Below are 26,403 nucleotides of genomic sequence, written 5' to 3' on the forward strand. Positions count from 1 at the left end.
ATGGGGTTTCCTTTCACGTTGTTATGTTTATCTATCTGCTATGAAGATACTGTAGCTACATCGCCGATTAGATTTTTGTTCCCTTCGAGGCCACGGTGTTTTTCTTCTTCACAAAAGTGTTGAGAGGTTTTTATTTTGTTTAAATGAAAGTTCCGTTGTGTGGGCAGTGTGCTCCTTCAGCACACGTGCACGCACGCCAGCATGTGTTTTTGTTCGTGTACAGTACACATGTTTTCTTGTGTGAGATGTAGTTTTGTACGAGCGACGCTTTCCACGCTGAGAGTATGAGTCATTGTTACTCATTGGTTCTTTCGGTAAAGTCACGGAGGTATAATATAAAATACATGAAATCACGACGTTTCGGGCGCAACACAAGCGTCCGTCATCAGGTGGGACAACCGCAGCAAGAAACAATTGCCTATAGCAACCGAAAGAACCAAAGAGTATGGATCCCTGCAGTCACGAAAACTTCAAATCTAGACTGTCATTCTCTTAGGTTTTTCGGTAAAGTCACGTAGGTGGAAATAAATAATGTTTTTTGTGAAAAAATTATAAATCACGACGTTTCGGAGGCAACACAAGTCTCCGTCATCAGGTGGGACCGTCACAGCCAGATTTACTGTGTCAAGTGAGACAAAATTTCAAGAGTCAAGCTCTTAAATACAAGCTAAGGGGGGGGGGAGGGCTTATCTGAATGTGGTAGCCAGGGAATGGAACGTGGGGGGTGGGCAGGGCTACAAGCGAACAATCGGTGCGCCTCGACCTAAACAGGAGTCGACCTAGGGGAGGCCCAGGACCGGTTCAGATAATCGTCACCGGTGTTGGCCGTGAGCGGGGAATAGGAACTCGGTTCGCCGGATTCATAGCGCAGCGCGCTAACCGCTGCACCACCGCTCCACAACTGCCACGCGCAGTGCTGCTTAAAGCGTGTGGGTTCATTTTCGTGTGAAATAAACCTTCCTTATATATAAAAACTATTAAGTTTCAGATAATTAAATGGGGGGAGGGGTCCTAAGACACCTGGACCACCATGTGCAGGGCATGATTCAGCACTGCTCTCCCCTGAGTAGCGTAAACAACAGATAACAGACAATAAACCAACTCTACTTCCACTTGTACAACATAATGAGCTCATAGCAGTTAAAATATATTGTCTTTCATTGTGGCCTTAGGCAACAGTGGACTTTGTATAGACTGTATCGAAGTGCTGCCTTGCACAGCAACTTAATATACGGACAATCACTGCAACGTTGATGTTACCTTGCAGTTTTTTGACGACTTATTATTCATGTTATGAAATTATAGAATTTCCATTAAATGTGCTTTAAAAGGTTTTGCGGCATTATTAGGTGTGAGTTTATTACATTTTTGGGCCAATTTTTTTGATTCCCCGTACGAACGCATCTGCAGTTATATCATGGAAGCCAATGGTAAAATAGAGTTCGATTTATGGAATTTTGTATATCGAGGAATGGCCATCGTTTACATTGCTTCGTACGATATCTTGCGATAACAAAAATGTAAATTCTTATCTGCTACACACAGAATGTAAAGGCATATCAAGAAAGCCACAGAAAATTGATTCAGCTTTAATCAACTGCAACAAATAAAGGTAAAACATTCCAATTTGTAAACGTGTACAGTATATCCTCAATCTAAAATGTCAAACAAAATCGAGTTGAATCGTGCAGATGCAAGGGACGTCAAGAGTTGTACTGTCTTGAGTTTTTGTCGAGTCTCTGAGAACCTGTGGAAATCTTAGTAAAATCTCAAGTCAAATCTTAGGATTTTATGAAACCAAAAATGCTGACTAACCAACACGTGCCCACGTGTCGTAGCATTCTTTTTTATGGGACTAAGAATTCATTGAGATTATTTAGATTGATTTGCTGCTATAACTGTCCAAATGATAAGCCACTTTGTTGAGCTATCATTTGTGGCCAGGTCGCATCTGAAAAATAATGTAACACCTGAGTGGGCTTTGCCTCATAGGATAGCGATGGTTTAGTGTTGTTCTTGTGTTTGGGTGATGTTTACCTATTTTGCACTTTGCACTACGATTGTGTTCTTTTTTATTGTTTGTCGTTCTAACGTTCTTACCCCCCCCCCCCCCTTACTGGATATCTGTAAAAAAAATGTTTTATAGCTCATCGGATTCCTCCTGCAGTCTAAATAAATATTATGATTCTGAAGTGTCCCGTTTTCAATTAGTCAGAATGTTTAGATTTAAAGCTTTCGTGACTGCAGGGATTCATCTTCTTGGTTCTTTCAGTAAAGTCACGTAGAAGGGAAATAATAAAATAATAAAAATAAAACGTAATAAAATAATTATCACGACGTTTCGGCCACAACGCAAGCAGCCGTCCTCAGGTGAAGAACAGGTCTGTCGGGAAGACAGCGTCTGACGCCGTGAGAATTATTTTATTAGTCAGAATGTATTATTTGAACGACTAAGACGATACTTCAATTCCATAGGTTGTTCCCTACTCGACGAAGACTCAAGACTACGACTGCCGCCTTCAGTACCACACTGCAGGCAGCACTGTGAGAGCTGTTGTACATCTGTGCAATACCACCCACAATGATATAATTTACTGCAATCCCCCCCCTCCTTCCCTCGTGAAACCGTGCAATCATTGTGTACATCACCAACCACAGCGGACAGACCGCTGGACGTTGCTTTGGTAGGAGACTCCATGGCGAACAAAAAACACTTCTTTAAAGACGTGTGCTTATCAGTAACATATCCATGAAGTACTGCATCCTATACACACTAAAGTAAATCGAAAACCGATGTGGGTAAAGCGTGAAAACTCTATTTTGATACATCACCATAAAGTGCATTATGCTCTCGAATGTGTATCGACATACAATTGGATGTAAAAAAAGCTTCAAAACATCACTATATGGGGGTGGGAGGTGGGAAACAATTAATAGAAAACTACTTTTAGCATATGTAAAAATTTAAATTATATATATATATATTCCTTACACGTGAATATGGGAATTAACTTTTTGCCACCATAAATTTTACAATGTCAAATACTCGTTTACAATGACAGTATACACGCGACAGCATATTGGCTTTTTCAAGACACCTTTAGGCACTTCGTAGTTTTCATTCACCACATAAACATCTTAACGTGTTTATTTAATAAAATTCAAGTTGATGTATCCCATTATATAAATACTTCACGAATGGAGTTGGAGTAACTAGCATGTCACGCGAACTCCAATCATCCTTGCAGCAGCTTCTGGCTGCTGCCATCGAACAAACAGGGCCACCGCATCGCGCGGCGCTTCCAGGTGCGCTTCTGCGATCGTTCTGGAACGCTCTTCCGTGTCTAGTTTGTTGTCCTTCCCCCGCACCTCGGTTGGCTTCGTACGGTGCGAAAGAAGTTCAACGTACACACACGTTCATACACCAGATTACACCTCGCACGGGCATTGTCCCCTTTGGTAGGATCAGACACCGCTCCACGTGGGAATATTGCCGCACGTGAGTTTGGTTCATCCCTTCTCGTTGGGCCGTTGCCTTGCAATGACTGATTGTGGCTTGCGTGCGCACAGACACGCCGAGCCCTTTGCGTTGAGGAACTTGCTGGACGAACGGAGACGCTCATCAACACAAACACGGCAAAAAGGCTGCGCCGACTGTGACATTTAGTGACCCGACATGGAGATGCCGGCTTTTCTCAACGGTTTAACCCAACACCATCATCGTGTAACGTGCCACTTGGCGTCCTTAGCTCGCAATACCATTCAGACTGTGAATGCAATAAAACTGTATTTAGTGGTTCTTACTTTGGTAGACAGGCATTACACTTCTTATTTGATATAAATTATGCTGCTCTACTTTGATTGAGGCTCTCAAACCATACTCATTACCAGCCCTTCGTGCTTTCACCCTTCTCTAGAATATAAACTATAGAAACTATGAACTATAATCATCTACGGCCTTTTGTGCTGTGACCCTTCTTGTTGAGGCATCTGCCTGCAAGAATCAAACCACGTGATTTTGACTCTTTCACAAGTTATTCTACAGCTCCAAAACAGCAGCTGCATTAATTTGTATTTCATCAGGAAGAGCTTTCTTTTCTATGGCTATGTTCCACTTTGGGAGAGAAAAGTTACTGATGTGGAAATGCCTTAATTTTTAACAATAATTATTTTCTAGTTTGTATCACACTGGAAGCCACTTCACGTTATTCCTTGCCAACTCAAATGACCCGCTTTGACAGGACGTGCATTTAGAGCCTCCGATCATAGACGTTGCCAGCCATTGTGAATCTCCAATACCTGCCCGGGAGTACAATGACATCGAGTGGATTTCACCGCTCACAACATTGCAACCAGCGTGAGCGTAGCTCCGGCCCCCGTGCTGTTTTAAAACCGCAGCGGTGAAGGGACGATGTCATGGCTCCCGTCCGCTCGTCGCTTACACAAGCTGCTGCTGCTGCTGCTGCAAGGTGTCGGGCGAGCCTGGCGGTTCGGCTGGTGCGGCGGGGATGCTGACCGCGATGGAGGCTCCGTCAACTTGGTGCTGCCACTGCTGCTGCTGCCGGTGCTGCGCGAGTGAGGAGGTGGCGGCGGCGGTGGCGGACGGCTGCATTAGGAGCGTGGCCGCGCTTGCCTGCCGCTCGCCGCTCAAGCGACCCAGGGAGGTGGTCGGCCGCTCGCGGACCGAGGGCCGCGCCGAAACTTGACGACAAAACGACGACAAAACGACAACGACGACGACGCACGGCAAGTGAGAACACGTTGGGGATGCGCCTCGTGAGAAGTCACCTAACGGTTGGCGTCAGGAAAGAATTGCCACGGCCAATAGGAATGTGGAACCTCCGCTTCATGTGGCTCCATCGCTCGATTGACGCTTTGAATTTTGTGATGCGACGTATTTTTGCACGTCCGTAAAACCGCACCGCTTCATGTCTCGGTAAGAAGCAGTTCGGGGAAAAGCAAGAATCTGTTTATATATTAATTTTACATTTCGTATTGCCTCTTGTACACAAAGTGCCAAAATATTAAAATACATCATACCACTCGAGATCATAATAGCTTGTGAAAGGTATGACGATCATGTGCGCGAATATTAATTCGTCTGCATAATGTATCCGTCCATCCCTGTACCATCGTTTCAGAATGTACAACAAAAGCAAATGGCTACGGCATTTATTCTAAAACGGTAAATGTCATGGAAGTCTCTTGAGCAGACTCGGGAGGAGGAAAGTCGACTTAGAATAATACAGCAGAGAAAAGCATATTCTTAAGAGGCGAAACCTTGATGAAGAAAGATCTGGAGGGACGAATATTGTGAAGAGGGCAAGAGGCAAAACAAATTAAATGCTGCTGGACAACTTGACGGAAAGGGGTCTATGCGGTAGAATGAAGAAGAGCGCTCAATGTCAGACAGGGTGGAGGCAGTGTGAGCCGAAGACCGCCCACTAAGACAACGGCCTAAAGAACACGAAATGTAACGGCCACGCTGCGACGTGTCAACCTGACTCTGGCTGCCCCAGCGTGGTGGGTGTCGTGCGTGCGTCGTGTGCGAGGCACCTGCCCGTGCCCTCGTCGGCAGGCGAGCGCTCTGGGGCCGCGTGGGTACGGCCCGCACTTCCGCTCCGCCGCTGTTCCTCCGCTGTACTGTGCTCCGGCTTCCTCTGTACGCCATCTGAACGCTCGCGTCCTCTTCAATCGGGAGACAAACGGATGGATCGATCGCTCTGTTTTCGCAGGATGCATCGGGCTGCCATGTTTATATTGCGATGGGGGCACTGCACACAAAGCACGCGCTACTCCTGTCGGCGGCGGGAATAATGTGGGCCACAAACTTGCCGAGCGCCAATGCACCATTGATGCTGGTGGGAGGCAGCAGGAGGTCGGGTTGGCAGGCTGATTGATTTTGCAGTTTTTGAGCAAAAGACCCATACAAAACCATTTGCCACCGATGGCTATAGTGATAACCCGATATGCATTTTTTTCTGACATTGTAAATTAATATGTATTGTGCTAAATATAAAATGTATACATGAATGCATGTGTAATAAGCGACTTCCGCGACACGTCGTGTAGAGGGTACTTCTTCCTTACTACTCACACTGGGCACAACACAGGCCAACACTTATTCCTCTCACTCATAGTACAACACTTAGATATTAACGTCTCTACTGGCTACTGGTCCCATCGCCCTCATGCGGCCACGCCGCTGGCTGGCGGCGTGACGATGACGGCGATGGAACCCACGCAGGAGATCTTCCACGTGGCCGGACGACAGAGAGAGATGTCGGCAAGCAGCAATGCAGCCAGGACCCCACACATGAGCCCCGGGTCTGCTCCCTCTTATATCCCCCCAGGCGTGGCTAGGCCCCGCCTCCGGCCACGCCCTCTCGTGGAACCTTCGAGCAGGTTTCCGGAGTACCTCGGCTAGCCCCGCCTGTCACCTTTGCTCAAGATACACCTCCCTCTCTGATTGGTTGGTACTTAACCGTGCCCGTACCCGTGATTCCCCTTCCAGGCCAGCAGGTGTCACCCTGTCATTACACATGTAATACATTTGCGGTAGATTTCCATTTTGGACCTGGCACCTGCCATCACCCCCACTTTGCAGCACCGTTAATTTATAATTAACTTAAAATTAATGTCTGCAGTCATGTGAATGGTCAGTAAAGAGTTTTGAAAACCCAAAACTTTCTTGAAAAGAAATGTTGTGACATCAAAACGTTATATAACAATTTTCTAAGAATTATTTGTTAATTTCATGCAGATAAATGAGTTTGTGTAAACAACTTGCATCTGAAAATAATATCAGCACTGTTTGATGCATGTCCGTTCATAAGCTATTTTTCTGTGCACTACATGTTTCGTGTTGGGGTAAATCACACAGGGGGTCAAAGTGTTAATTGTAGTATGGCTAGGCAAATCAAAATACTTTAGTTGGTAGGCAAAGCCTATTCCCGTGGGTCGACATGCGTACTGCCAGAGCACGTGGGCTTACCAGTGGGAAAGTCCTCGGTGGGCTGAGCAGGCTGGAGATCAGGGAGGCGACCGGAAGCCCTTCCCTTGTAAATCTGCCCATTCAAGCCCATGATGTCGACCCCTTCCTGAGAGCCGTAAGTCAGTACGTAGAGAGATTCATGAAGATGACAAAAAAATTAACAAAACGGGACTTCACAAACTTCACGGATGCTTTTGCTATCAAAAACATATCAATTCCTTACATTCTATGTACATTAACCTTGAAGCCTATATTGTTTTGCTTCTTTAAAAATTGTATCGAAGTCACTTGATATCGCACCAGTTAATATCGCGGCCCTCCAAAAAATAAACCTCGAGCGGTTTGGCGTACGTAGCCCACGGAAGTGCCGGCTTGAGCGCGTGCGTGTGTTGGCCCACTGACCTTCGTGTAGGGCTGCTGTTTTTCCACCGACTGGGACAGGTACATCTGGTTGAGGTTCTGAGCTTTGTTGAATCGGCGGGCCGTGTACGTCATCGTGTGGCTGCCCCCGCAAGGTCGCGCTGACGCCCAGTAGGCATACTCGGCGAGCTCCTTCTCACTGGAAAACCAGCGAGCCGCGTGAGGCCGTGGGAGCATGTGCCAGCGCTGTGCGCAAATGGTCTCAGCTTTGTGCTAATAAAAAAAGGGTGTATTTATTTTATTTTGTAAATACAAGTTGAGCTGCTGAAGGGCTTTTTCCCACCGAACCAATTTGCGTGTGAAAATAGAACACCAGCTAAATGTGTGTTTGTAGTGCATACATGTGATTTCCTTTGTATATCTGTATAGGTGTCACTGATCATGCTGAATTACCAGAATGTCATCTATCCATGCATTTCCACTGTCATTGGTGATATAGTTTTTAATGCAGTAGCTATAAAATGTTGCTAGAATGGTCACAATACGCACGCAAGCCTGTGTAGTCTGGGCTGTAAACATGGCTTCACATCGCCTTGGTTGGCTCCTGTTGTGTGAAAGTTGTTGTGTCCATGACATGAGGGCTATGCGGTTTGCGATCGTGTTGCAGCTCACCTCTTGGCATTGTGACGGATGTGTCCGACGTCGTAGACCGTGTAAGGCCGGACGGATCGGCTCGGCGGAAACCCTTGCGTAGCTGGTAAGGTGATCATATGCCTAAAGTGGCAGAGCAGGGAGAGTCGGAAGCTTAATTTGCAATAGCAGCCTTTGCCATGCTCCTCAACGAGTTAGTGCTACAGTCTATGGAGACACAAAGCATGGCTGGGAATTGCGCATCGCAGACAATACATCTGAACAGGTGACAGGTCAGTACCGGCATTGAGCATCTGTGGTCAATTGTGTCCAACATTGATTTTCCACAACGGAACATCAGCCCCGTACTTAGCGCTGTCACATTCAATCTCGACACGCGGCGACTCTCAAGTGGTTTCCATGATGCGCTGCTGCCTCTGAGATGGAATAACATTTAGACCTCTCAACGATTTTGCCCCGGCCTTCTGCGACGTTATGCTATCCAGCAATGTACACCGATTAAGCGGTGACCGCTGAGGGTTGAAAATTAACGTGGCAGCAGCCTTCCGATGGGTTTTTGAGTTGTACCGCCACGTCGTTTGGCATGACGTCGAGGGTGAATGTGAGCTACTTCAGCCGGTTCCTGAAGAATCTCACGGCACACGAAGCAAAACATTGGAAGACTTATGGTGGTACAACGTGAAAAACAAAGCGCTACCCAGCACATCCAACAAAAAAAACCTATGCTGCAAAAGGCAAAAATAAAAAAGTAAACAGACCGCTAAACAATTATACACAATTTACCAGTTAATATAAAAAATATTTGAAGACAATAAAATGTAAGGCCAAGTTATGTTCAATGCTACAATGTATTGCATATCTAAAATATTAAATCGCTTGGTGGTTTTATTGTTACACATTTTTTTTTACTCCTGGCTAAAAATATATTTGCATTACAACTCCTCAACGCTCTCTGCTGGCAGAACATTGCAACTCCTGTCATTGGCCGCCTTCTCATGACTCGAAACTTTATTTTTCACCCCCAAGACTAATTCATGACGGCAGTTAAAAATGTACAATTAGTGTCTTAATTAACCCTGATTGTATTACGTACGGTCCTGGCATCAAATCCACTGGCCGGTCACAGGACAGACAGTTGAACCTTGCCACCAGCTGCCTGAAAGAAATTGAATGTCAACGTCAGTTTTTGGCTCGGTTAGTGTATTGCAGCAGCCTAACAATAACAATTGTACACCTACAATTGTCAATCCCCCTGGATAAGGCCCCCCCCCCCAATGCCTGTGAAGACCGTGAGGATTACATGAGCATAGCCTGCCACCATGCTGGGTTGGTGAAGGTGGGGGGCATAGCAGGGGAATCATAGAAGTACAGTACAGCGTTTGTTTTTGCTCCACTGTCCTCTACTGCCAATCATGAAGCCTCGCAAAGCCTCTGACAGCGCCTGGGTGTGCACGGTGCTCAACCATCCCAGCGCTGTGCAGGATCAAAGCCTGCTTAGCTTTAAAGAAGCGATGAGGTCAGGCACGTTGTGTGTGGTTTACGTTCATAGGCAAACATCAAATGCATTTAGCAACATACAACATCCATAAAACGGAAAATGCATTTTGCTGCACCCACTTACAAAGACAGTATTTAATAAATCATAATTTACTTTCCAGGCTAGGCCTCATAATTATCTGATTAATCTGTCTAGAGGAACCCTCAACCAAAGACAAACTAATGAATTGTCACGTGGTGTACAAGCAATGAATGCACCGATTAATATTGTTTTAATATTGTATCAGCTCACGGGTGAGTTGAAGTACAATTCTCGCAACCAAATTTAGCACTCAGATACGCAAAGTTTCAATTGGAACCACGTCACACATTACATCAGGAACAAGATCCAGAAAGAGTCAAACTTAACATAACCAATATAAAATATATCCCAAGCCTCTCATTCTCATGCCAATAAAATATGTACCAACAATAACAACCCATCGTGACTGTTGCCGTGAAGAACCGCCGGTGACTTTGATCACGCGCGTTCGGGGGCATGCACCAGCCTGGATGCGACTATCGACCCTGCCGCTTCCTGGTGGCGGCTCTCGGTGCCCATTACTTGCGGAAGGCAGCGGCATCATCAGCCTCGATCCTGGGCCCTTCCTGGAGGTGCTTCTTGAAGGCCCTCCAGCGGTCCTCCAGCTGCTTCTTGAGCGGATCCAGATCCATCCGGTCCAGCTGCTCACACACAGCCACACAACACACACAACCACACACAATACAACACACACAGTCACAGAATACAACACACACAGCCACACACACACAGTCACACAATACACACACACAGCCACACAACACAAACACAGACACACAACACACACACAGCCACACAGCCACACAACACACAGACACACACAACACACACACACACAACACACACACACACAGCCACACAACACACACAGCCACACACACACAGACACACACACACAACACACACACAAAGCCACACAACACACACAGCCACACACACACAGACACACAACACACACAACACACACACAGCCACACACACACAGTCACACACACAACACACAGGTGCTCGATCAATCCTGCTTACACCTACGGCGTACGGTACAAGCATTCAGCAGCATCTCTTTCTGCTCCATTTATCAAATTTTTTTTATGAAAGGCATGAAATATGCATCAAGTCACGTGTGCGTAGCTCCATTTATTTTCTATTTATGGTTGGAACGCATGAGGCAAACTAATTAGACAAGGAAGAAGACATTGTATGTTTGTATATATTGTTAATTTGATAATCATAGACAGTGCAATACTCTTTGCAGACACTTAACACGTTCAGTATAGAATGCAAGAGAGAAGTCTTGAATAGAGCTCACAATGTGTGAATATTGCTCACTCGTGATAACCAAGGCTTTAAGAGTCGCGTGCTTATAAATGAAACAGTACTTACAAATGGGATGGACAGTGCAGATGGCACAGTACACAGGAGAAAAACGAACACAGAGAGCAGAGTCAAGACGGACAAGCCACGTGGGACGGAACAGACAAGACAACACGGACGTGAACGAGGAGCCTGAGGAACGATGGCTCTTCACTGCATCATGAACGGGTGTTGACGAACCATTGCATGGCTTGCTGAATGCTGCTCACTGTCGGATGCATACGCAACCCGATCTGGCCAATGTTCGCCACGTATCCCCCTCACGCCTGCCTCTTTTCGCAGTCTGCGTTAATGCTGTTCGCGTGCTAGCCACCCTGCCGTGATTATTCATGGGCCTGTCGTATGGAAGCGTTAATTTGCTTCTCGAACGATCGGCCTTCCCACTACACTGCCGTACAAACTCACGCTGCGGTGACTTTGTACAATATCTATTCTCTTTGAACCCGCATCGCTTCAAAGACATTCAAACTAAACTGAAGGTCGTAGATTGTCTTTAGCATCGTCAATTTGTACGTGTGAATGATGTGAACCGATTTGAGCCACAATAGGTATTTGCCGACGCGTTTAAAATCGGTGTGACCTCCAAACTTCGACTGCGACTTTGGTTGCTGTCAGCGCGTCAAATAGTTGGCAAAAAAAGAAATAATCATTACTGAATTGAATAAAAACAGACGGTCAGCCTTTCAGCAACATGCCCCCATAGTCACCACTGGCCCTCGTCTAAAACGTTGCCTTCACACTCTCTGGTTCTTTCAGTAAAGTCACGTAGGTATAAAATAAAATAAATCACGACGTTTCGGGGGCAACACACTGCCTCAGCAGCAGACCATGCTTTCCCACCTGATGACGGAGGCTTGTGTTGCGCCCGAAAAGTCGTGATTTATTTTATTTTATACCTACGTGACTTTACCGAAAGAACCAAATAGTATGGATTCCTGCAGTCACGAAAGCTTCAAATCAAGGTTGCCTTCACACTTTAGCTTTGCTCTTCCAGAGTACGTAACGCCGGTATCGCAACAACCATCAAACAGGCGCTCGCGCGCTGCTAGGGGACACAACGTTCGTGTTGCGTATGCCATGGGCAACAGTGCACAGTGGTTCATTACACAACGAACAATGTTGAGGTTAGATCTGGTAACCATAAACATTGGGCGTGGTGCGCTTCTCTTGATATCGCTACCCTCTGCCCACGTTCCGCCCACCGAGCGGCGCGACGGTGCCCCAGGCCTTCGCTTCCCTACCTTGGAGTCCATCTCCTGCGTGAGGCGCTCCAGCGTCTTCACCCAGTCGTGCTCGTGCAGCGCCAGCTTGCTCAGCAGCTCCTGCACCATGGCGCCCAGCCGCTCGGCCGTCTCGTCGAACTGCGCGCGGCTCACCTTCCCGTCCAGCGCCAGCTTGTCCGCTTTCTACGCTCGAACGGAGGAGAGCCAAGAGTTAAACGCCATTCGCTGCGGTGTGGTCGCGATCGTAGTCGTCCGCCCGCTGCAGATCCATCGCTCGCTTGGGATGAGGCACCGCAAGATCCGACCGTGTCCGGCCAGTGCTCGCCGAGCTGCGTTGGCTTCCGGTTGCCGAACGAACGCGTTGTTAGAAGTTCGCACTCATGACACAACAAGTGCTTGCCAAAAATGAACGACTCTACCTTGCTGATCTCGTCAAGGAGCAAAAACCATCACGCGAACTGTGGTCATTCTCGCAGCAGCAGCGGCGTTTTGATTACCATCGCACAGAGACGGTCACCGCATCGCGCGCCGCTTTAAAGATGCGCTTCTGCAGCTGTCTGAAACGCTCTTCCTTCTGATATTAGGATGCCACTGGAGCTATGCACTTTTAAATCTCCATTGAAAACGAACTTCTTTCGAACTAATTTTTGTGTTTAGCTTGTTGTCCTTCCCCCGCACCTCCGATTAATATGGTTGGCTACGTACGGTGCGAAATAAAATCAACATAGTGCACCTTCGATTAGCACGGTTAGCTACGTACAGTGTGAAAGAAGTTCAACATACATACTTGGGATTAAGTAATCACAACATATTCATGTTTAGAAGCTGAACAGAGAGGCTCAATGTATCTGCATTTTGTGTTCCTGTAGAGCAGCATGACATTTTTTCAAGACTCTTTGTTGCAATTAAAACGCGCGTCAGTATCGTTCTATAGTATGGATGTGAATTGAGTAGCAAATACATTATAATACAGGGCAACACAACTTCAAATAGTTACCACATCAATTTCCATTTCCACTCGCTGTTTATCTGCCTTCTTCTCTTCCAGCTGTTCCACAAGCTCAAACAATCTCTGGGAAAAAAAGACAGTCAACAACGACATATTGTAACGTTCCGATTCAGTATTTATAAATCACGATAACATAAAGAAACACGGAAGCCCTTCAGGCACAACATTAATTACAAATGGAAAGTGCAACGAAGTAAATAATGCTTGAACAAAAATATACATCTTTAGCGAGATGCTGGACTTTCAATTCAGAAGTCACTTGATCGTTCGCACGGTGTAACAGTTGAACACATGGTGCAAGTGTCTTCCTTTCCCCTGCCTCTGTCCACCCATCATGAGCAGACCCCCAGTTAGTCAATCTGCAGGTGGCGTGTGAACGGAGGTTACAGTGTGGGGCCACCTGGAGCTCGCTCTCGTGAAAGCCCTGCCTCAGCAGTGGCACGAGCACGCAATGATGAGCAGGGGCTGCACCTCTAAGGCCTTTCATCTCCAGCACAGTCAATTTAAAACCTGGCTCTCCAAGCTCAGAGCTTGCAACGATTACGCTTGTCTCACCACGGCACCCATGGGCCTCTGCGCGCGTGGCGGGCATCTGTGGGACTAGAGCGTGGGGCCACTCACATTGACGTGCCGCTGTTTTTGAGCCTTGTCTTCCTCCAGTAGGGCCGTGGTGCTGTCGAGCCGCTCGCAGTCGGCCTGCAGCTGCCGTAAGGCCGCCTGCAGCAGTCGAAGGGCCTCTGCGTCCTGCCAATGCACGATCATCCCCGTACGCACACAAAAGGCACAGGGACAAAGAACCCCCGTATAGCCTTAACAGACTATTGGGGCAGGTGCTGTTAGGGAGCACTTACGAAGGCCGGCATGGTACACAAGTGGGTGGGTGGCCAGCACCACGCCCGACCGCCTTTGTCTCCCTAGTAGTGATGTTTACACATCGCACCAGGTACTCATTTGAGGCTGAGTCGATCTAAGGGAGGTCCAGGACCGGTTCAGATAATCGTCACTGGTGTCGGTAGCCATGGGCGGGAATCGAACTCGGGTCGCCGGGTTCGTAGCACACTGGCTAACCACTACACACACTACTGCTCTCCACTACCAATGCACAATCATTCCCGTATGCACACACACACATTGACTTCACTATAACCAGGTGCTCTTTGTATAGGTATCTGGTGTTGTATGCAATGTATAGCTATCTGGTCTGCACTGAGTTTTCTGTTTCAAGTTACATTTCAACATTTAAAATAAGGAGATGAAGCTGAAAATAGGCATTGGAATCTCGTTCAGGAGATGAGTGAATTTAGATTCTATCGAAATATTTCAGTTCCTGGATGAGAACAATTATCGCAATTGACTACATCATGAGATGCCTGCCATCGGAATGAACAGTGCACTGGAAGTGATAGGCAACATAAACAACACGATCTGTTTGAAACCACAGAAAGCTGAATGAAGAAAAGGAGAGCTATACAGCGAGATAAGAAAATGACAGACGCGAGCTAAATACATAAAACCCTGTAAATAATTGAAGAGATTGAGAATCCGATTCGGGGAGTACAACATGAACACGATTGACAAACATCGTGACAACGGCAGCAACAGAGAAACGGTAAAATGGGTGCTGCTGATGCTGCTGCTTTCGAAAATGCTCGTTCTTAAATATCAAGACAGAACCATCGTGTATTATAGGGACAGATCTCCATGGCAAACAATTCACATATTCCAGGATAAACGAATAATTTGCGTAGGTAGAGGAGGAGGCTCCGCATGTCACACTTTGAAGAAATAACCACAGCCCTGTGCTGCCGCGCTCACTCACGAAACTATCACGTGGCTCCAAACGTGGACATGTCATTTATACATACTTGCCATATGCTATAATAAAACAATGTGCTCATTACACACTATTTCAATATATGCACATTAAACACTAGTTATGTAAATGACGCACATTTACTTGACAATAATGATACTGTGGTGATAGGCTTTTACCCTTTAAACTGGTACAAAAACTGACACCTTTATACAAGGCATCATGTTTGCAATAATCACAACACAAGCAGTCAAAATGCAAACTGCTTGTGTTGTGAACTGTGCGCCTTTTGGCGTCATCTGGTCGAACACCATATGAGACCAGGCTCTAAAGAAAGCTGTCTCTGGTGTGGACCAATCAGTTTCAAAGACAATGCATAAATTATCAGAGTATTGTTTTTTGTTTGCATTTGACTGCAAGTATTGTGGTTAATGTAAGCATGATTCCTTGCAAAAGGTGTCAGTTTTGTTGCCAGAAAAAAGGGGAAAAACCATATTAGTTTAGAAACAACTCTGATAATGATAATGATATGCACTGTCCTTGAAGTTGATTGGTCCACACCCAAGACAGTGGGTTCAGGGAGATAATCAGCCAAACAAAGGCTTTCCGAACAGACAATCACAGCGCTGTGATACAATGTACAAGACTGGATCATTGACATGCTGTGCCAGTAAAAACATTTTAACAAGTATTGTTCAGATTTTGTCTTCAATGCAGTCATTATACTCCATACATCTGTGTGGGAGAGCACTGCTTTGATTTTATTTCCAGACAGATATCTTTCACGCGGCTAATACAGTCACCCGCTTGCATCATCCCACGTTTTTTAGAGAAGCAAGTTATATTTATGTTGAACATGTATCCCATGGTATAACGCATCTCACTAGAATACAGGTCCTCGGAAGGTGACAGTTAAAGATGACAGTTAAAGGATTGTTGAAAGCAATGACTCTGCCTTCTATGCACACATTTAATGCAGTATACCTTGTCCTTTGACAGTTGAATATATAATCGATTAATAATCGTTATACACGGCAGCATTTATGTAAACAGCGTAACAAGAACATTGTGGATGATAGTAACGGTGGTATGTATTACCTTTGCCTTTTCTCCGTTCAGTTTGCCGAGGTCCTCTGCCAGAGTCTTCAGCTGCTGCAGGAGGTTGTCTGGGATGTTTTTTGAAGCTGCACAAGGATATTACAAGCCAGGTGGTATCACACAGCAGTTTTGACCATTACATTTGTGGATATGCCAGTTGTGGGGCCTGGTCAATTGTTCCGTTTTTACACGCTTTATTTAACTCACTCTGTTGTTGTATCCTCAAATCTTGTAACTCAATTTTAACCCACTTCCCAATGTGCTATCGACTGCAAACTTGGTATACGTATGTGATACTGATGACAATATTATATTATATCGTTAAAAATAAAATACAAATATTTTTAAACGATCTTTTTTATATGTTATGTTTCGGCTTGGGTCTAATTGTCCACGCTCAACTCACGTTGGCTGTAAATCACCACGGCCCCTGACGTTATGGCAAGCTTCGGGGCCACTTCCTGGAGTCATGGAGTTCTGCCATTACTCGTACGGTACATTTAATTAAAGCGTGTTTAAAAAAAAGTATTTTTAAATATTACTTATTATTTTGTTAACCTAACATCAAACTGAGAGGTGAGGGAAACTGCAAAAATATATTTAAAAAATGAGAATACAGTGGAAATCCTCTTAGTCTGCCCTGATGTGAGAAGCCGCTCGTGGCTGATTCTATTATGCCCACTTACCTGGGCAACTTACCCATTTAACAATTGCAAATGAGCAGATACACGTGGATAACGGATTAATGTAATACCGCTTCTGCGTCACTCCCCTTCTCCGCATAAAGGCTCAGGCAATAGGAAGATTCGTTGCACATAATAATTTAGTATTTTTGAGAACGATTTAGCAGGCTTCTGCGTAGATGCAATCAACAGAAGTTGAATTGTGTCAATGTGTTACGGTATATATTATCCTAGCATGTTTGTTTGCATGTTTTACCACAACTATGTGTGGTTAATGCAGACTTGATGTCTTGCAAAAAGTATCTATGTGGTGTTTGAACATCTTAACACCTGCTTTATTTCCAGAGAGGGTAAAAACCTATGCTTATTTTTCATCATTTTTGGATACTGACAAAAAGTTTGCATCGATATGCTTTGCAGTATTTTCAGTAAATAAATACTTTTTTCGCAATACAAAAAAACGTCATCCTCTCGCCATCAAATACGAGAACGTCAGAAATCGAAATGGTTTTCGGCACCGACATCTCATTGAAGCCAGACCATTACCTGCTGCCAACGGGCAGCGCTTAAAACGGATCTGCAAAAAAAACGTGGGAGATGCGGATATCGAAGTGCAAAGTGGAAAATCAAAGACTCGTGTGTGCGAATGCATCTACGAGCTCCAGACCATCGACCATGTAACTTCGCACTGCCCCAAATTCACACGACTCGCAGAGCCACTGAATTACTCAAATCACTTACAATTGCATCTCTAATAATCCCTCTTCAAAGTCCACGTGAAATTAAGATTACCGAGGTCTTCCAATTGCCGCTTTAATGCCTCCATCTCACTCTTGTTGGGGACTGATTGCAAATCGGCCTCCAGTGCCTCCACGCGGATCTCCAGAGCCCCGTGGAGCCTGGGAAGCTGCCCAATCACCCTGAGAGCCTGCGCCGCCTCTTTGTGCTGCGCTTGAATCTCAGTGGCATGCGCCTGCAGGGGTTCATTAAATCAGCAGAGGCACAGACACGCTCACAAGTCTTGACGGCATCTCTCCAGCCACGCGCAAAGGGGGAATCATCAAAGCTGTGCAAATATAACGTGACTAGCCATGCATTTTACGCGAATTGTTTTTTTATGATTGTCGTGGCCTTGATTATAATGCAATATTCATCATCATCATCATCCACTGCTGGATGAAGGCCTCTCCAAGCTGCTATCATCAGAGCAATGTAATGGGTGCAAACATTCACTCGACATTTTGCAGATCATTGGTATTTATAAATATAAACTGGGCATTGATTATAAGAATAGGTTTTCCCCTTTCTAGCTATAAAACAGGTGTTAAGATGTTAAAACACCAACCAAACCTTTTGCAAGGAATCATGTCTGCATTAACCACAAATACTTGTGGTGAAAATACAAACAAAAAAACATGCTCGGACAGTATATGCATTGTATTTTAAACTGATTGCTCCACACTAGAGACAGATTTCAATGATAGCGCATTGTCTTTGTGCTGTTCGCCTTTTGGCGTCCTCTGGTCTAACACCGTTTGAGACGAGGCTCTCAAGAAAGCTGTCTCTGGTGTGGACTAATCAGTTTCAAAGACAATGCATATACTGTCAGAGCATGTTTTTTATTTGTATTTTCACAAGTACCAGTAGATGTGGTTAATGCAGACACGATTCCTTGCAAAAGGTTTGTTTGGTGTTTTAACATCTTAACACGTTTCATTGCCAGAAAGGGGAAAACCTATTCTTATATTTTGATACTGGCATAGGAGGTCCCATAATGCAGGCATTGATTACTTGAAAATGCTGATAACACACATAACACGCTGTATTTGCATTGCTTTTATTTGCCCTTAATTTAGATGGGCATTCAATACAACGTGTCACTATGATATTATATTTTGTAATAACGGACAGATGTTGTACGATTGTTTTTTATATTACCTTAGATGGTGCACATTTACCACTAGTTGCTGGTGATTACTCTGGGAGTGTTTCGATGTCTAGACAGAACATCAATGAGACGATGCCCACACAGCAATATGGTGGAGGTGACATTGTAAAGTTGTGTCATTTACCAAATAAAGTTGTATAGTAATAAAGTAGGAGTACATGATCATTATTTTGCTCATATCTGACATAGTGAAGTTGTACAAATGACTAATTTCATTGTATAAGTTCTACGTAATTAAGCTGTTGTATATGCCGTTTGTTTATGTTCATTTATCCTGAACACAACTATCCAGTCATCATGCATTAACCCCCCACCCTGGCCCTCGCACCTGATTGGATCACAAGCGACGACATCACATCTGTCCCTCTATTTGAGAACGAAAGAGGAGGATTTCTCCACAAATCTGGCCGTCGCCTGAGGATGCTAGTTGTAATTACTGGCGAAACCTCATACTCGAATTGTAAATGTTTGTGGGTTTACTCTCCAACACACCAGTGTGCTGTACTAGTAACGAATTTGCATGTTGTGTACGTGACAAACCTTACTAATTGGCTATGTCGGGTGATGTCGGGTTGAATGACACATTAATATTTACGCAATCTAACCCAATACACCTATACTATGGATAGCTGTGGATGATCACAGCTGATGATGATTAATTAAATTGTATAACAATTAAGCACCTTTTTTACACGTAATAATTTACATCGCGTTATTTATTACAAAACAAAGTATCTGTTGGTTTGAATATCATCATTATTATCAATAACTGCCGTGTCTTTGATTTCTGTTGCAGAATTACACTCACCTCCTGTAACGTGCCACCCTTTGGGATCAAGGTCTCCTGGAGGAATTTGTACGTGATACAATTCCTGAACTCCTCTGGGCTTGGCAGAAGGCCAAGTTTGTTTTGTTGCTCTCTCTACGGGCAGACAAACAGACGCGTGACAATGTAGCCTCAAACTCGGATTTCAACAAAGAAGGCAGTCTATGTTGCCCATGTGAGCGTGCTTAAAAAAGTAGAAACGTCATTTTACCACCGGCCATTTTTCAAAAACGAGCACGCTATAATTGTACAAATCAGTGTTTGTGGAAAACTGTTTAAATTGTACAGTATTATTATTATATATGGTTATGTGCAATGAATTTCGAATGGCAATGTGATTTTTAATTTACACAAAAATGAGCATGCCATAAAACTATATCTTTATCGTAGTACCTTCTAAGATGACACATATTTTATACACAGTAATAAAAGGTTTTTAAAAGGCAGCTATGAACAGTTTATGATGTGAATAACGTTGCTAATATATACATGTGAATATTCAATGTGACATTTATTACAAGTATATATTCGATTCCTAAAATCAATTACCAAATTTCTATCCAGCTCATCAATCCTCGTCTTGTAAGCCTCCACAGCAACCATCCGCTCCTTTAATTCGTTTGCATTTATCTGTGGAAATACGCACAGCGTTTGTAAGATACACACAGTGCAGTGGTTGGGGAGGATTTTGTAGGTGTTTGCATTAGAGTCTTTTTTTGTTAAACATATACGTAACATACTATAACGTGTGGCCTGAGCACATGTGATGTGGACAGCTTGATGAATAGTCATTCATAATGTTCTCTGCAGGAGGGAGTCTAGTGAACTGTGAAACGGAGTTGGGCAAGCCACCCTGCCAACCCCGTGACTAAAACATTCGTTGCTAACCAAGCAAGGCTTGTGGCATAGCAATTGTCAGAAGCCAGGCAAACATTGTGCTGGACATTTTTTTTATACACCGTTTATCGGCAGCAACGGGAGGGTTATGAACTTCTGCACCAACACTGTCAACATGCTGGCCCAACAGTGCCATCGAGTAAAGATAGGGCAGTGCTGAGTAAGTGGTAATCGTACCATATTATTAGGCTTTCATTAAAATGCTCAAAGTGTGACGTAATAGTACCTGCTTTAATCAGGGGTGAGGCACAAACAAAGTGGAATGTAACGCCATATCACATTACAACACGTGACAAGGCAAGAACCATGAACGCCTATACCCTCTGTGTGGATTAGAGCATTATGGTAAGATATTGTTCATAAGAGGTTTTTTGGGTTAAATCGCGTAAATATGCGTCGTTAAACCCGCCACCACCCGACACAGCCAACTAGTAATGTTTGTCACGTAAACAGAACGTGCCAATTCGTCACTAGTACAGCAACACCGGTGTGTTGCAGAGCAAATCCACAACATTTACAATCTGAGTACGACGTTTCGCCAGTAATTACAACTCGCTTCATCAGGCGACAGCCAGATTTGTGGAGAAATTCTCCTGTTTTGTTCTTAAATTGAGGAATACATGTGATGTCACTTGTGAGCTCCTGGGGTGCAAATGCCAGGGGGGGGGGGGGGTGGTTAATGAATGCATATAAATGACGATGGGTAAGATATCGGTTCGAGATGAAAGAGGGATCCCGATACGTTTCCATTCATTGGCTACCACAGCCTGATAAGCTCCCCCCCCTCTCCACCTCCCTTCAACTTGCTTATAAGGGATTACATCTTGAATCATTGCTTCACTTGATGCAGCTAATTCGGCTGTGACGGTCCCACCTGATGACGGAGATTTGTGTTGCCTCCGAAACGTCGTGAATTTTATTTTTGTTTTGTTTTATTTTACTTTCATTAATTTTAATGTTTTTACCTACGTGACTTTACCGAAAAAACCTGAGAATATGGATCATGTTCTCTTTGTTTTCAGGTCGTTTGTTGGAAGGTTCACATCCTTACAAATAACGGTTTCACGTAAATATTTATCAACAATTTCCAAACAAACGCACGAATCCATACAATTGTTGAGTGATAACATCCGAATAGTTAGGCCTATATTCAAGGATGGCATACGTATTACATTGAATCAACAACCGATATATGTTAAACTGCGATGAAGTATTGATCAGTATTAAGGGCCCTACTGGAGTACCCTATTACCATGACATTACTTACTGATTCTTGCTGATCGCGCAGGTTTCGGATGTTCTCCAACATAACTTCTTTGGCTGACTTGAGGCTGTTGATGTCATCCAGCAGCTCTTGCAAGAGGGACATCGCCTGTGACGAGAAACGGAACAATCGAAGCAATCTGGTGTCGTTTCGTGCTTTTTCGGGTGGCATTGATGCTGTGATCATAGATCTGTGTTCACGTGAGTTTTCATTTCACAATAAAGTAATGCAAACATGTTTACAGCAACAAAATATAGCAAAAAAAGTGAATATTTATATAGTACATTGTTTCGTGTAACCATGGAATTCAAATTAATACATTTTAATTGGGTCATATTCTTTCAGGTTTCAATTCCTTTAAATAATAACGATTATAAAGTGTAATACGGCACTTCATCGGTTTGCGGTATTTTAAATTGTCTACCTTGAAAAAAAGTCAACAATGACAAACAAAGCGATGGTTTGAATAGGCCGGGTCTCCTAGGGTTGAGTCACGAGTACAGTAGTGTATAGTGTAGTGCAATTGTTGTTGCCTGGTTGCACAAACACGCGTGACATTTTGTTCATATAACTTTATGTTGTATAGACTCAGCATGCACATCAAACGAGTCGGGTCAGACTTCATTTGCAGCTTATCATATCTACATAGAGTATTTATTTTGGCATGTCTTATTTGGCAGTTTTGTGTTGGGCACACATTGTGTTTGCAGGCAAAAAAACGTCCAAGTTTTTATTTCACAATGATCTACAAAGTCACTGTTATTGACAGATAATTATTAAAAGTCTTAAACATTTGAAACTTTATGAAATACTGTCGCGTGGATAAATTACATTGATGTCCCTGCTGGTGACGCGCTTAAAGTAACACATTTCTAAGCTCAACTGTTGCTCACTAATGCAATTTCATGACCGTGTTTCCACATCAAAAGCTGTTTACAAAACTAGGCTGGACAGGTTAAGTTGAACCATTAACGCATCACAAAGCAGGGCCGCAAGTTCTGACTTGTAAGTCCGCGAGCAAATATTTCTGACAAGAAAAGTACCCAAAGGACAAAGACAAATAAATGAGACTGCTCACGAATTTGAACGTGAAGTCGCACATGACAATCCATTTGTAGATTCACCACGAGGGTAAACCAAACACAAAAAGCAGTTGGGAAGAAATTAGTTTTTAAACATCTACAGTGAAAACTCGTTTCTTCAGAACTGATTTTTCCATTTAGTTTGCTATCCTTCCCCTGCACCTCCGATAAGCGCGGTTGGTTACGTACGGTGCGAAAGAAGTTCAACATGCATGAGATGCGTAATGGGGAGGATTGACAGAGAAAACAGCATTTTAAATGAAAGCCTCTACACGTCTCCCAACCAGTCTCACTCCACTTATTAACTAGTTTAGCCCTCTCCTGATGCGCTTTGTCCAACAAAGCGTCCAGTGACAAGCACCGTCGAGGTCACTAACTTCTCGTGCGTCATTTAGAATCAGTGGGGTGGTCTCCAGCACGGTTGGCTACGTACACTGCGAACATACACACATATATAGATCGCACTGTAGAAAACGTACATACACTATTTATATATATATTAAAAAAAATATTCACTTTGATTAAAATACACTTTCAGGATCAATTATTTTCACATTGAAATAACACTAGCCCTCAATTGTGCTGTGACAGGCACCCTTTATACATCGGGTGGCACGTGAACCCCGTGACCCCCTTGTGAATGACAAGCTCTTTAGCGTGAAGAGTACACTCCTGGTGAAGTACGCAGAGGACTACATTCTATGGCTCTTACCAAGAATTGTTTATGGTTCCAATCATTGACCAACAGCAGCTGAATAAAAGCATCTTACTGCTGTCAATCATACAAAAATATATAGGTAAGAATAATTATTCTGTTACCTACTGGCAGTATAAGCCAGAAACACACACATTTTAAAGTTGTTTGTTGAATCACAGTCGTTATCACCAAACAACAAGTGACACATTTAATTATTTTGTTAGTTTAACAATACTGATTTGGGGATACAGTAAGGGAAGTGGTTCGTGGTAGCTACAAAGCAGTTACTTTAGTATCAATACATATACAATGAGTGGTAGGATTTACATTTGTCATGGTGACCATACCTGGTGCCGTGTCTCAGGCAGCTACAGCCGGTCCACAACCACCCCCAACTCAATTGCATCAATGAAGCTCAGCACTGCGACTAATGTGGTGGCATTCTCTTTCCCTGGAAAAGATCTTAGCCCTTGGATAACAACTTTACCACTGATATTCAATCCAGGTTGCTTTGATTTCAGCCACCTCTCAATCTGAATTCTCTGGACCGATTCAATCTTGGAATTACCAAAGGTCCCAGCCACCGTAGAACCATATCATCAATTGCCTTATATCTAATATTAGCAGTGGTTTAAAATTACAAGAAAAAGTAGACAGGCGAATGCTTTACTTAGGTCCTCTCTGATATCAAGTAACTGGTGCCACTTGCGGCTGTCGATTTCTCTCCACACCTTTAGGTTAGCGCCTGCATGGACAACATCTTAACCCTATTCCAGCTCGGCCACTTATTGGCAGACTATTAGAGATCTGGTCTTGCCTTAATGTGTAGCGACAGTAATCCAGTTGAACCTGAATGGGTCAAAGGAGATGCTGTAATTTAAAACTGTCTCAGCAGCTGAGCCGGATTGATGTTACGGGCAGGGCTGTGACTGGTAGCTGTATACAATACAACTTTAATCTCTAAAGCATATGGTCACATTTCAAGTTAGGAGACATTCGCCAGAAGACGGCGTGTCATCAAACTATGTCTCCTCACATTGGAGCATTAAAGCAGATTGTCTTCTTTATTGAATTATAATTCCATAACGAACGAGAAGAAGCTATCAGCATCATCCAAAAGCCGACTGAACTGGGTTTCACATAACGTTACTGTGCCCAGAGTTGATTATAGTCCAACCCAATAAACAACACAAATGTAAGAATAGATTTTACCCTTTCTGGCAATAAAGCAGGTGTCAAGATGTCATACACCAAATAGAAACATTTTGCAAGGAATCATCTTGTTCGACACGACCAGTGTTAAAAGACAAATAGTCATCAACGTCCCACGGCGAGACCCAGCACACCTGGACAGGTTGGTCATCAAGGTAAGGACAAGGATTTGCAGTGGCACATGCCTCATCATCTCAAAGCACCTTGGATATCACATCTCGTCTCCACCAACCCTGCCTAAGGCAGTCTCGCCAACGGGAGAGGCGGGGCAAGGCATCTGCAGCACTGGCTGTGATGGTGTACATCTTGCCCAACACGAGTGGTGTCATTACACTACCCAACTACAGCAAGGTCCAGCACATCACCCTCCATCAGTTCGGCCCCACGCAGGGATCCCATACCCTGTCAGCCCTCGCGTTCAGAAGCGCACGGCACGTGGAGCGAAACATCGGACACCGTGCCCGCGAAGTACAACACCGCAGTGACAACACGAAAACGCACCGGGGCTCTAACACAGCAGCACAACCGCTGCAACCTGCACGGTCAGAATTCACCTCTCACCTTGCTCACAGCCGTCTCGTTCGCCTCCAGACGCTTGTTGATCTGCAGCAGCTGCCACATGTCCCTCACGGGCCCTGGACGCCCGCCTCCACCGCCAATGCCACCAATGCCACCACTGCCAATGCCACCACCACCTCCTCCTCGCTTGGACCCATCCAGCAGCTCGGGGAGGTCAGGCAGCGCGTCCAACACGCCGAGTCGCCTCTCCAGCCCGTGGACTCTCTCCTCCAGCCCTCCGGGGCTCTTGTCCGCCGTGGGCGGCCTGCTGAGATGTGCAGGGAGTGGAGTCGGTCCTGCGGGGTTCCCCTCCCGCTGCTGCTGCTGCGTTGGGCCGCCCACCACCCGCACCTCCTGCAGCTGCAGCTGGGCCAGCAGGGCCCGCAGCAGGCGGTGGAGGGCAGTGAAGTCGACGCATCCCGCCTGGGGGGAGCCCACAGCCAGATCGGCGAGCTCAGCCAGGCTCACAGTGGAAGCCATGGGTCCCAGCTGCCTGTCCTCTGGCTGTCGAGCTGTCTGTCCTGTCTGTGTCAGTCTGTGAGTCTGGCTTTCTTCAGTCAGAGAGTCGCTCTGTCAGCCGATCTCGCACTCTCTCTTTAATGAATCACTGCCTTGCTCAACTCAATTAGTCAGTCCCTTTGGTCGGGCACTTAAAACGCCAACGGAGCGGCGGCCAATTGCTTGAGTAGTTCGCTATTGTCTAGGCGGTGGAGAGAGGATGAGGCGAGAGAGGAGGAGGAGAGAGAGGCGAGAGGATGAGGAGAGAGAGGCGAGAGAGACGAGTGGAGAGAGAGGCGAGAGAATGAGAGGAGAGTGGAGCCGGCGGCGGCTGCTGCTGCGGCTGCTCCAGACGGAGCCTCCATGGCCCGGGACGCGCTTCCTCCGTCGCTTAGCAACGGCCGTCTCACTCCCTCCCTCACCACGTCGCGCTCCGCCGAGTCGGGGGGGGGGGTGAAAGTAGTGCCGCGCATTTGCATCGGATTTTTTTTTTACTCAGCTTGATGATTTGTGCGCATTATATATATCATGTAAATGTTGGACGTTTATTAAGTGCTCGTTGCGTTGTTGTTGGTGTCGTTCATCTAGTCGAGGTTGGGTTTGACGGGTGCTTCTGTATTATTACGCCGCAGTGGAA

At 45.0% G+C, this 26,403-nt stretch overlaps 1 protein-coding gene across 2 annotated transcripts; it reads right to left on the minus strand.

Annotated features, from left to right (window-relative positions):
* Positions 1-1,574: 1,574 nt before the first annotated feature.
* Positions 1,575-26,168, minus strand: LOC144722639 (uncharacterized). 2 transcript variants are annotated; one of them, XM_078600909.1, is made up of 16 exons: positions 25,272-26,168; positions 21,723-21,827; positions 20,108-20,188; positions 19,541-19,654; positions 17,577-17,757; positions 16,102-16,187; positions 13,812-13,934; positions 13,179-13,253; positions 12,200-12,364; positions 10,107-10,225; positions 9,099-9,161; positions 8,027-8,128; positions 7,397-7,553; positions 6,995-7,100; positions 5,557-5,688; positions 1,575-4,701 (listed from the first exon to the last, which is right to left on the minus strand). In XM_078600909.1, exons 1-16 carry the CDS (start codon positions 25,746-25,748, stop codon positions 4,439-4,441), a joined length of 2,349 nt encoding a protein of 782 aa, XP_078457035.1. In that variant the 5' UTR covers positions 25,749-26,168; the 3' UTR covers positions 1,575-4,438. The 2 variants fall into 2 exon arrangements, with proteins under 2 accessions (XP_078457035.1, XP_078457027.1); XM_078600901.1 differs by having other exon boundaries at positions 4,612-5,688.
* Positions 26,169-26,403: the final 235 nt, after the last annotated feature.

Source organism: Lampetra planeri, chromosome 1, assembly GCF_965212315.1.
Source record: "Lampetra planeri chromosome 1, kcLamPlan1.2.h2, whole genome shotgun sequence".
Classification (NCBI taxonomy): Eukaryota; Metazoa; Chordata; class Hyperoartia; order Petromyzontiformes; family Petromyzontidae; genus Lampetra; species Lampetra planeri.